Below are 12,067 nucleotides of genomic sequence, written 5' to 3'. Positions count from 1 at the left end.
GGAAAAAGCTGTTTTTTAACATCTGGGGCAGTAAGGAAATGTACATCCCAGCTAAATTTAGAATAGGCATTGCAGAGCGCTTAGCTGGGTTTACGGAGTTGACCCAAAGTTGTTGGACTCAATATAGCAGGGAATATTTCACACTCAATTATTAAATGTTTCTGTGGAAGTCATCCCAAAGCAATATATTTCAATCATATATTTTTTGGGACTGGACTTTGAGCTTGGCTAGCTTATGAGCTGACCACCCTCCCTCCCCTAAAGTTTGAACACCAGCCGTAGTCACGCAAGAGTAGTGCAGCAAAATGATCGGAAGGCCTGTGATGCAACGCTGTTCCAGCACATGCTGATCCATGTGTGAGGTGGCACTGGTCCAAGGTCCAGGCCTGCGCTTGCTTGTCTTCAGTTGGGACTTGACCAGAGCACAGCAGCCAGCCTTTCCCCTAGTCTGCTCTCCCCACCCCTCTAGCGCACTCTCGCTTTTTCCTCTCTCCCTCTTTCTCCTCCCTACCACTTGCTCTCTGTCGGGGTGTGGTTTGGAGATTTCCCCAGTGTATCCCACTGCCCCCTACTGTCCACACTACCAACATACACAAATAACCTGTTTATGTACACATTACACACCCTTTCTATTTTTTTATGCAACTAACTTAGCATCTCACCCAAGGCTTTGTCAATGATCTGGTTATGATGTCTGACTTGTGTTAAACCAGGTCAGTTTTATTTGTATCTGTCAGACTGAATTGAGTTGAGGAAAATAACAGAATGTAGAGCAAGGCCACCATAATGCTGTCATGTGCCAATATGTCACAGGTCCATTGGAACAGGGAATAGAGTTAACCTTGGCGTTGGCGCTATGAATTAATACAACCACCTAGTACTAGTTTGATTGCAGACTTGTCAACTCAATGGGGCTCTACTTGTGAAATTAGAAAAGGTTTGTTTATACTTTTTCTCCATCTCAATGCGCATTTAAAACCGTCAAACTAGTTGCTCGTGAGCACACACTATGTTATCTGTTCCCCACCGATAACCTGGCTGATTTAGCTCTGTGCTAACCTGCATAGCTGGCTGTGATTTTATATATGATTAAAATTCCATATCATCCAATTAAACTCGATGTAGTTGGACATAATCCAACACTTGTTCCTGAAAGCGAACGGCACCTTCTGATAAAAAAAAGAAAAGAACTAGATCACATGCTTGACTGACTGGTCAAATAGCTCTGTGTAGTGCCTAGCTCCACGAGTTGTCGCAGATTATGGAAAGGGTTTGAATCTCACATTTTCCCCCCCTTTTGAGATGTAGAATTACATTTATTGTGTTGAGAAGTGGAGCCAAAATCTTGTAAATGACTGTTACGAATACATTTAAATAGAATTCTCTTGTTGACATACAGGCTACTGGCACTGCTACCTAAATAATAATCGCTGCTATATTACATAGACATGTAGGCTACACTTTACATGTACAATATTTTATATGCCTAATTATAATACCATGAGCTATTTTGAATCGAGGACAGCAGTGAACAGTGTTTTCCTTAACAAACATGTTTGTTGAATGTTATATTGTTTTTGTGCATCTCTGATCTGTTGATTTACCTGGGTCATTCAATGTTTTCATGTGTATCTGTGAGTTATTGGCATTCAAGCAGGCAGAAATCCGTCCGGCATGATGTAGCACTGTGTAGTCTCTTTCGCTACATTGGAAGTTAATAAGAATACGACTTTAAGATCGCGAAAACGTCTATCATACATGTCAGATTTCAATACTATCTGATGTCATAACTCTCGAATGAACCATTGATCATATTTGAGATATTCCTACCTCAGGAAATGTGTAATTTAACAGAGGGTCTTGCAAATTTTTCCTATTTGTCTGCCCCTTTAGTCCAGGGGGGTGCATCGCATGGTGCCAAATCCTAGATATATTATAGAAAGGAGATATGGATCCAATGAATGAAGGAAAGTAATAACGCCCCACCCAGCAGATTGTCGACCAGTCGCGTTCACGTTGTCATTATGGAGACACCTATTTCCAACCTTTTTTCCATAAAACATTAACGCGCTAGAACTGATGCACATAAAGAAATCAGGCAACAAAGCACAGGAAAAATGACCTTAGGCGCTCTAGAGCGCATTGGATATATTTGCAAAATTCTGTAGATTCCAATGTCGACTTTTCTCATGGAAAACCATATAAAGCGAAGGGTTTTACACATGCTCAATTCTTGGGTCTCGGGGGCTGCCGAAGTGAAAATTTGAAATGGAAGTTATGGAACTCCATCGCGTGGTTCTTTTTATGGGCAGAAGTCCTCAATGAAACTGACATTAAATGTGGAGAATGATACATTTGCCTCTGGCCATCAAGTAGCCTATTAATTTATATGCCATTGTGGGTAACCATTTGATACAATAAATATGTTGAAATGACGAAATCTCTGAAGTCATTGCAAATCAATTTGTGCCACTTGTGTAGCCTACCTGTAGCTGGCAAACCAATTTAATAAATAGCCCAACTTCAATGTTATTATGCCATTATTAAGGGACATGTTTAGTTAATTAAATTGGAAGCTATCGAAGCTCTATCACAATTGCCGATCAGTTGTTAGAACATAGTTGTTAGATTGACGGTAACAGCGGTCAGATTGGGCTACAAGTTAAAAAAAATAATATATAATATTTAAACTGTTCACAAGCATATTCACTTCATATACAGTAATATTTAATTCAGTGATTTAAAGTTATGACCCCATCCTCAGTAGCCTATTCCAGCATGGTTTGGGAAACACAAGCACTTCTTACCTCAATCTCCTCGCTATTCATGTTGAATAAATCTTAGTTTGAACTAAGCAAGCTGCTAAATCATTGAGTTTACATCTTGACTACATATTGTCTAAGCAACTGTAGACTATCTGAATTTAGATGTAGGCCTATAAGGCTACCTGCCTTTATCTAAGCAAACAATGGCAAAGTTGAATTACAATCAGTCTGTAGCCTATGCCTATTGAAATGACAAGTCAATCTTGCAAATGGGCTATTTTATAATGGTTTGTATTCTTAACATCTGGCAAATAACAGCACATTTGCCAGAAAATAGCCTAGCATTAATTTAGTCCAAGTATTTCTTGCTCAGAGATAAAGATCCTCTGTCCAACTTTCATCACTCAAACTCTCCTGTCGGATTTATCTATAGTTATGCATATCCGCAAAGGAGATTTATTTACAATTATAAACCTGGTTTGAGCCCTGAATGCTTATTGGGCTGAAAGCTGTTCATATATGCATAGTCACTTTAACTATACATTCATGTACATACTATCTCAATTGGGCCGACCAACCAGTGCTCCCGCACATTGGCTAACCGGGCTATCTGCATTGTGTCCCACCTGCCAACCCCTCTTTTACGGTACTGCTACTCTCTGTTCATCATATATGCATAGTCACTTTAACCATATCTACATGTACATACTACCTCAATCAGCCTGACTAACCAGTGTCTGTATGTAGCCTCCCTACTTTTATAGCCTTGCTACTGTATATAGCCAATCTTTTTACTGTTCTATTTCTTTACCTACTTATTGTTCATCTAATACCTTTTTTGCACTGTTGGTTAGAGCCTGTAAGTAAGCATTTCACTGTAAGGTCTACACCTGTTGTATTCGGCGCACGTGACAAATAAACTTTGATTTGATTTTAGACCATATACCACGGGTATGACAAATATACTTTTTACTGTTCCAATTACATTGGCAACCAGTTTATAATAGCAATAAGGCACCCTGGGGATTTGGGGTAGATGGCCAATATACCACGGATAACAACTGTATCCATGCACTCCGTGATGCGTCATGCTTATGAACAGCCCATAGCCGTGGTATATTGGCCATATTTTTATTTAACCTTTATTTATTTAGGCAAGTCAGTTGAGAACAAATTCTTATTTACAATGACAGCCTACCGGGGAACAGTGGCTTTACCTGCCTTGTTCAGGGGCAGAACGACAGATTTTTACTTTGTCAGCTCAGGGATTCGTTCCAGCAACCTTTTGGTTACTGGCCCAACACTCTAACCACTTGGCTGCCATACCCACTTGTGTCTTATTGCTTAATCATAACAGTCAATCGAGTTAAATTGACATCAATTGATGGGAAATGATCTGGCGAGTTTAATAAGGTCAAATTATTCTCTTGCAACATATTCAAATTACTTCATGTCATAGCTCGCAAAATTAGTTTGTTTCACAATATAATTACTGCATTTCTTACGTCGTTACAAGTTTCTACAATATTCTTAATTGGCTTGATAATGAAAAAGGGTTTATTGTATTAATATGGCAACTCCTTTCTTGCTGTGGGGAAAAATGGGCTAGACTTCTAAATTGATAGTGCAGTTTGTTTAGGTGATTTTACAGCGAACTAGCTACTTTGCATGCTGATATTGTCTTTGAGATTATTGTGTGTAGCTACATTTGCTGGCTGGCTACCTAGTTGTCAGTCAGCACAGAGGATTGCATTGTGGATTTTTTTTTGTCGACTTGAGCTGCAACAGGTTTCCACAAAGATTTTCCATGTTGCTACCAACCTTATTATAACGCCAAAATGAAACATTTGTTCACCAAACATATTGTTTTTTAACCACTTTTTCTTTTTCAGTGTTGTCGGATTTTTCCTTTTAATGTGCACTGTCATTTTTGAGTCAAACTCTTTGGCAGTGTGTACCACCAGGATGCGATGGTACATGACAGCCAATTGAGAAGGCCATGGCTCTTTGACTTTTTTTTTAATGTGCAGTAAACGTAAATGTTGTATAGACCTTGATCTTTTCCCCACAAAAGCACATGGATGTGTGTGAAACGGATTAGCAAAAACTTGATTTTTGTCGTAAGGCCTATATGCGAAGACTTGCCTTTTGAATTTTGTCTAATGTTAGTAGCCTAGTCAAGAATGCATCATGCTATACTGGCATTCAACACTTCAATCTGGAGGTTTAAAATATCCTGCTGGTGGCCAATTTGACCTATTTTAAGAAATGCCATTGGTTGGTGGATATAAAGTATGTAGCATTTGATCAAGTGCAACTACGTTGATTGATTTTAGTTGTCTGATGCGCATTTTGAGACTGAGAAAGTTTACACTTTTCTAATGTTCGCAAGTATGGCCCCAATGTGCCTCGACCTACTTCAGCAATAAATCAAATCAAGTTTATTTTATATAGCCCTTCGTACATCAGCTAATATCTCGAAGTGCTGTACAGACACCCAGCCTAAAACCCCAAACAGCAAGCAATGCAGGTGTAGAAGCACGGTGGCTAGGAAAAACTCCCTAGAAAGGCCAAAACCTAGGAAGAAACCTAGAGAGGAACCAGGCTATGAGGGGTGGCCAGTCCTCTTCTGGCTGTGCYGGGTGGAGATTATAACAGAACTATGCCAAGATGTTCAAAATGTTCATAAGTGACAAGCATGGTCAAATAATAATCATGAATAATTTTGTTGGCTTTTCATAGCCGATCATCAAGAGTTGAAAATAGCAGGTCCGGGACAGGTGGCGGTTCCATAACCGCAGGCAGAACAGTTGAAACTGGAATAGCAGCAGGGCCAGGCGGACTGGGGACAGCAAGGAGTCATCATGCCCGGTAGTCCTGACGTATGGTCCTAGGGCTCCGGTCCTCCGAGAGAGAGAAAGAAAGAGAGAAGGAGAGAATTAGAGAGAGCCAAGATTCAAAATGTTCATAAATGACAAGCATGGTCAAATAATAATCAGGAATAAAAGTCAGTTGGCTTTTCATAGCCGATCATTAAGAGTTGAACAGGTAGGGGTTCCATAACAGCAGGCAGAACAGTTGAAACTGGAACAGCAGCAAGGCCAGGTGGACTGGGGACAGCAAGGAGTCATCATGCCCGGTTTGCCGTGACGTATGGTCCTAGGGCTCAGGTTCTCCGAGAGAGAGAAAGAAAGAGAGAACGAGAGAATTAGAGAGCATACTTAAATTCACACAGGACACTGGATAAGATAGGAGAAGTACTCCAGGTATAACCAACTGACCCTAGCCCCCCGACACAAACTACTGCAGCATAAATACTGGAGGCTGAGACAGGAGGGGTCAGGAGACACTGTGGCCCCATCCGATGATACCCCCGGACAGGGGGTATCACAATAGATTTAACCCGAACTCTGGAAGTTTTTCCCCAAATAATGAAAGTCTGAATTTTGGGCTTTCTGCAATGTATTATTTATGTCTCACTGTGTGGTGACTCTGTTTCTGTGACTTGCTTTGTTTTAGGAAAATGAGTCAGGCCCAAAGTCAGACTCAGAACACGACCACCACCACAGTGGCTCCGCCACCTCCAGTTGAGGTCCCACTCCCAGTGAGCCCTCCCAAAGAGCTGTCCAGCAGCTCCCCGTTGCAGGTAAGCCTCCTCTTCCTCCATTTCCTTCTCTTACATTTACATTTTAGTCATTTAGCAGAAGCTCTTATCCAGAGCGACTTACAGTAGTGAGTGCGTACATTTTCATACTTTCCCCCCCATACTGGTCCACCGTGGGAATCGAACCCACAACCCTGGCATTGCGCTCTACCAACTGAGCTACATGCGCCATGCTCCTCCACCCTTTTATTATTTTCCACCTCCTCCCCACCGTCCTCACAGAACGTCCTCTCAGGAGGAGTTACCAAAAAATTGTATAACTAAACCAAGAGACCACAGCTTGTCGTTTCCAATGGGAGCAAATTAGTCATAGTGGGCAGAACAAGCAAGGAGCATTTATACATCCAGTGAAATATCTGTCTCATTGTTCTCTGTGGAGTTACTATAGATTTTATTATTAGCTCCTTCCCCTCTGGGTTTTCACCTCGGACACCTCATGTCCTTTCCCTTCCATTCCCTCCCTTACGCATTAGCAAATACACACTCCAGTCTCCCCCTCCTTCGTACACACACAAACGTGCAATGGTGTTGAAAAGAGGGAGTTTTGGAACACTAGCTGTAAACAGAAACCCACAGCGGAGCAGTTGTCTGGTTTGGTGAGAGACGTTCGAGGAGTTCTGCCAAACTAAACAGGTTAAGGAGCCGTGCCGGTCCACAGGGCTTCAAACTGGGCCTAGTGTTATTTCAGAACCAAGGACTTCCTGCTCCACTGTGATTAGGTCAGCCACTTCTAAAGTTGTTAGTGTAGGCCGGTTCAAATGAAGTCGGGTAGTAATACAATACCATGCATTGTGTGGAAAGGGCACGGTCATCATACACTTAGTGTAGCCGAGTTCCCTTTCACTCTGACTACTCTGACCTTCTCCTCTGCTTCTCACCAGCACAGCACATTAACTTCATTTTTGTATATATTCTTTATCTTGATGTGTCATCAATAGAAACTATAGTTCATACTTTCTCAGAATCCTTAGAGGTGAAATGAGTCCACATTCCCTGTTTCATTTTGTGCATCAAACTCTGTTTCTGCCAGAAACGGCCGGCTGCGGATTTCATTGATCCACTGGCCAACAAAAAGCCCAGGATATCACACCTCGCCAACAAGGCAGCGGGACCAGTAAATGGCAAGCTGAGTTCCTCTAATGGGAAGGAGGTGAGCGGGGTCGTGGTCGCGGCAGTAGGAGACGGTGTGACATCCAGCTCCCAGCTCCCCCTGCTGGACATCCCCCGACCCTTCGACCCACTCTCTGATGTCAGCAACGACTCCAGCCACAATGGCCGGGACTGTGAGAGCCAGGAGGCAGCCATGGCCGAGAGACTGAGCCAGCCACCCGTCTTCTCTGGGCCTGCAGCACTGTCCGTTCCAAGCCTGGGCCACTCGTCCCCCAGACACATGGGCCGCGACAGGCCCCGAGGCAAGAGCTCCTCGCCTTTCCTGCACGGCAAGTCCAAGAAGAAGTCCAAAAAACACAAAGACAAGGAAAAGTCCAAGGAGAGGGAGAGGAAGGGAGTGGAGGAGCGTGTTCCTGAACCAAGAAAGGCCTGTGACATCACCTCCAGCCCTGACAACCTGAAGAGCAGCAGTATTCCACACAGGAGCACAGGTGAGTTGTCATAGTATAGAGATCTATAGTCATTGTTTGTAGTAATCACATTGGTACTCAGTTAAATCAGGTGACCGATTGGCAAAATTGGGGACCTCTACTGCTAAGCATGATTACAGCTCATGAGTTTTAAATCGGGTAATTCAGACATTTTGCACAATGGAAAGACAACACATGCTCATCCTTATATTTCAAATATCTGATTTTGTCCCAATTTGAAATGAATTGATAAAATGTATGTATGAACACTATACCTAGATTACTGCAGTCTGCTTTCTTGTGAATGGAAGCCCTGACTGATGTAAGTGATAATAAATAGTGAGTCTTCATGTATCGGCTTCAATGGAGAAAGGTTATCTTACAAAGTCACCTTGTGCTTCCTTTCAGATCTCAATGGAATGTGCAACAACACCAGTGTTCCTTCGTCATCGACTGAGATGGCAGACTATTTATCGTAAGCACTTCCTTCTTCTTACAAAACCAAAATACATGTATAATGAAATGACTGTTTTCAGCAACAGATCCTGACGACATGGAAAGTGCGCAATTGAGGTATTTCATTGAATCACTCCTCTTTCTTAGTTCTGCATTTCTCCCCCCCCCCACCCTCTGAACAGGAAGTATACCGTGATTGGCTCTTCCGAGCAGCGTCAGACCTACAAGAATGACTTTAATACTGAGTACAGTGAGTACCGTGGCCTCCACTCTCGGATAGAGGGCATCACTCGGCAGTTCACTGTGCTCGACACTGAGCTCAAGCAGCTCCAACAAGGCACAGACCAGTACAAGGTACACCCCCTGGAGCATTGTGACTACTGTTCTGCCTAAGCACTTCAGCTGCACTATGGTGCCGTCCGGAGTTATTTTTGTTTTCATGTTCGACTTCAGGATTAAAATTGGAATGAAATGTTCTGACAATCACCGATTGATCCATTTTATAAATCGTCATTTTGTATTTTCTTTTACAGACAATCCACAATCAGATACTCCAAGAGTATCGTAAAATAAAAAAGGTAAGCTTTGCATCTGGTTTTTCTTTTTTTTCGTAAAGCTGCTAAAGGAATTTCTCCACAAATACTGATTGTTTTTCTATCCTTCACAGACGAATCGAAACTATAGCCAAGAGAAGAATCGCTGTGAATATCTACACAACAAACTGGCACATATAAAGAAACTTATAGCAGAATATGATCATCAGCAACTTCATAACTGGCACTAGTTTGACATTTACTCTTTTCTCTCTGGAAACCAGACAGAAACTGGATTCTGCTTACTCTAAAAGTACTTACTAAAGATGCCATGAAGGGAGTATTCCCCTCATTGGGGCCAAAAGCACTAGTGAGGACAAAGCAGACCACATTATATTTTTTCTTTTTTTAAGACTGTGGCATGTTTGGCCAGATCGCTGTGTAGCTACATTGCATCCGGAAAAGCTTTGTGGTGGTGTTTCTCATACTCTCAGCCCACCTTAGTGCACACAGATTTCTCAAAGAGTAGAAATGGAAAATCCACATTCTTTGGACATCTCCAAAAATCCTTTCCTGGTTTGTAGACTGGGGGGGTGATGGTGACACAAAGGGAGTCAGCAGATCTTAAGCCAAATGCAAATAGTTTAAGAGAAAAAAATATGGATTGCGATATCATGTTTTCTGATTAACTATTTTACTATGTTTTCTTTTTTAATTTATTTTTTTCTTTTTGGACTTACATAGGGATAACAAGATCTGTTATAATTTTACACTCCTCAATCAGTACTACAAGGCAGTGTCTTGTTTTTGTCTTCATCTTGAATGTCAGCCAGTATTTTATGCAAAAGCTGCCATCAAATTGTCCATCTGTTGCTGTTCATAATTTGTTTCCTTTTAAAGAGATACAACTATCCCCATCAATTAATAAAGACAATGCTATAAAAACTCCAGTCAGGCACAGGTGCCTCTGTTTGGCTTTTCTTACATCTTGTTCATATGTCTTAACCAGAAGGACTTAATGGAAGAGCAGGTGCATCCTCGGATGATAGGAGCTTAATGAATATAAAGGGGTAACACCAGCTGGTAAAGTATTTTTCAGAATTGGTCATGGTAAACTGTAATTATAGTTAGTGATGGTACTTGGCTATGCCGATCTGCTGTGGGGCAAGGTTGTTTTCAGCTTCCCTACGCAATTGTAAAGCCAGTTCACTGTCAGAAATTTGCAAAACCCACTCAGGCAAAATTGTATCACCTAATGGAAACAGGGAAGATGGAAAAAAATCAGCTTCTTCAACATAATCTAGTCTTTAATCATAAATTGGAAGATATTAGTATACCCCATGCAGCAGCATTTACTATTGTACATTTTCTCTGTTCAATGTAGTGGAATATATTGGTTATAATTTCCCTTTAATCAATACAAACAATTTGCTCTTAAACAATTTTTTTCTTTTTTTCCCCCAACCCCGTGTTTGTTCATCAATATGATTGTCAAGGTGACTGTTAACCCAGGACCAGCCTCACATCTTCCAAGTGGAGTGGATGACTCAATTATCCTTGTGTATCTGCCAGGCTACAGTATTACAGCTCTTCAATGTGTCCCGAAAGCCCCTGAAATGATCAGAAAAGCTGTAATGTTTTGGAAACTGTTCTTCACTAAGCTCTCAATCCCTTCAGTCAAGTTTGGTCTAGTCAACTAATGCATTTCTGATATTGACCATTTTATGTGAATATGGAAAGTCCACTTTTTTTTGTTGCAAATATTAGTTACTCTTACCTGGGTTTTGTCAAAATGTATATTTTCACTTTGTCCATCAGTGCATGCTTTCCGAATGTCTTACAATGACCAGTATTAGTATCTTTACTTGAAACCGCTTCCCAAGGACATGCATAGCCCTGATTTTAAACTTCAATATGGAAACTATTTGACAATGTTCTGACAAGCATTAATACCAAAACAAGATGCTCTCCCAGGAATTGACCAAATGGTATAATCCATTTCAGAGTAATTGTTGGTTTATTTTGAACATGTCATTTTAAACCAGTATTGCCCTATAACATGTCATCAAGCCTTTGGTTAAGATGTGAGTGGGGCTCTTATTCACTTCAAATGGGATCTACATGCCTCTGCTTAGATGTTTCCATGTAAGTTTACTGTATCATCACACATGAAATCCAAACACTACGCAACATGGCTGATGCTGAAAGATTAATTCGTCACAATGCTGATTACTGGGGCTGACAGATTGCCTCTGGGAAGAGAACATTGGGGTCTTGTGAATGTTTTGTGACCAGAATCCATTCTTGTCATCACCCAGTAATGTTGAGCTCTTTAAATAAGAAGCAACTTTTCGCTGGTCTCATACTCGAGTTGTTTTATAGAGACATTCTGATATGATTACTGTATACATTTCACTAGCGGTCAATCCATTTTGACTCCATTCTTTTCATCAATAAAGATGGTAAATACATTTGCTTGGATATGGAACTAGTTGTGTTTAAGTATGAACTGCCAGAACAGTACACCATGGTATGAATTGGATGTGCCAAGTGACCTGTTAAGTTTAAGTATAAGTTTTCATATGATTACAAATGCTGCTGTTTTGGCAAAGAGATGGCTTTGGAGAAGATTCGGGGATGTTGTCGCTTAAACCCAAAGCCTGCTTTTTGAAACCATAAGGGTCTGGGACTGAAATTGATCTTTATTTCAATAAAATTATTTAAAATATTTATTTGGGGTCATATTCTGAGCCAGTTGTTGCATGGAATTTCAAACACACAAACCACATTAATTATGCGGAATTGAGATTTGGGGACATTTTGTAAAGAATTACAAATGTCAAATAGAGGCCAAACCACATGATTTCACCCCCTTATCAGTCCTGGCCTGATATTTTACTGAATACACAAAACATGTCACTTTCTATTGCTGTTCCCATATAGCTCTAAATTACACCTCATTTCTGGTACTTGAATTGCCCAGTGTCATTTGTTTTACTGTTGAATGTACTGTGTTTCCTGCCCCATTTCTAAAAATGATTTCCTCATAATTGGGCAGGAAATCTATAT

At 41.0% G+C, this 12,067-nt stretch overlaps 1 protein-coding gene across 2 annotated transcripts in view; it reads left to right on the top strand.

Annotated features, from left to right (window-relative positions):
- The window catches only part of LOC111972107 (RNA polymerase II elongation factor ELL), a 48,407-nt gene extending 36,938 nt beyond the window's left edge, over positions 1–11,469 (top strand). For both annotated transcript variants that reach the window (XM_023998965.2, XM_023998966.2), the window contains 6 exons: positions 6,285–6,411; positions 7,460–8,030; positions 8,418–8,484; positions 8,648–8,819; positions 8,999–9,043; positions 9,133–11,469. In XM_023998965.2, coding sequence (XP_023854733.1) covers positions 6,285–6,411; positions 7,460–8,030; positions 8,418–8,484; positions 8,648–8,819; positions 8,999–9,043; positions 9,133–9,249 — 1,099 coding nt within the window. In that variant the 3' untranslated portion in view covers positions 9,250–11,469. The remainder of the gene's footprint in view (positions 1–6,284; positions 6,412–7,459; positions 8,031–8,417; positions 8,485–8,647; positions 8,820–8,998; positions 9,044–9,132) is intronic.
- The last annotated feature ends 598 nt before the right edge of the window (positions 11,470–12,067 follow it).

The sequence above is a fragment of the Salvelinus sp. IW2-2015 genome, linkage group LG13 (genome assembly GCF_002910315.2).
Source record: "Salvelinus sp. IW2-2015 linkage group LG13, ASM291031v2, whole genome shotgun sequence".
Taxonomy (NCBI): domain Eukaryota; kingdom Metazoa; phylum Chordata; class Actinopteri; order Salmoniformes; family Salmonidae; genus Salvelinus; species Salvelinus sp. IW2-2015.
The sequence above is the reverse complement of the archived record's forward strand: the minus strand, read 5'-3'. Positions and strand labels throughout refer to the sequence as shown.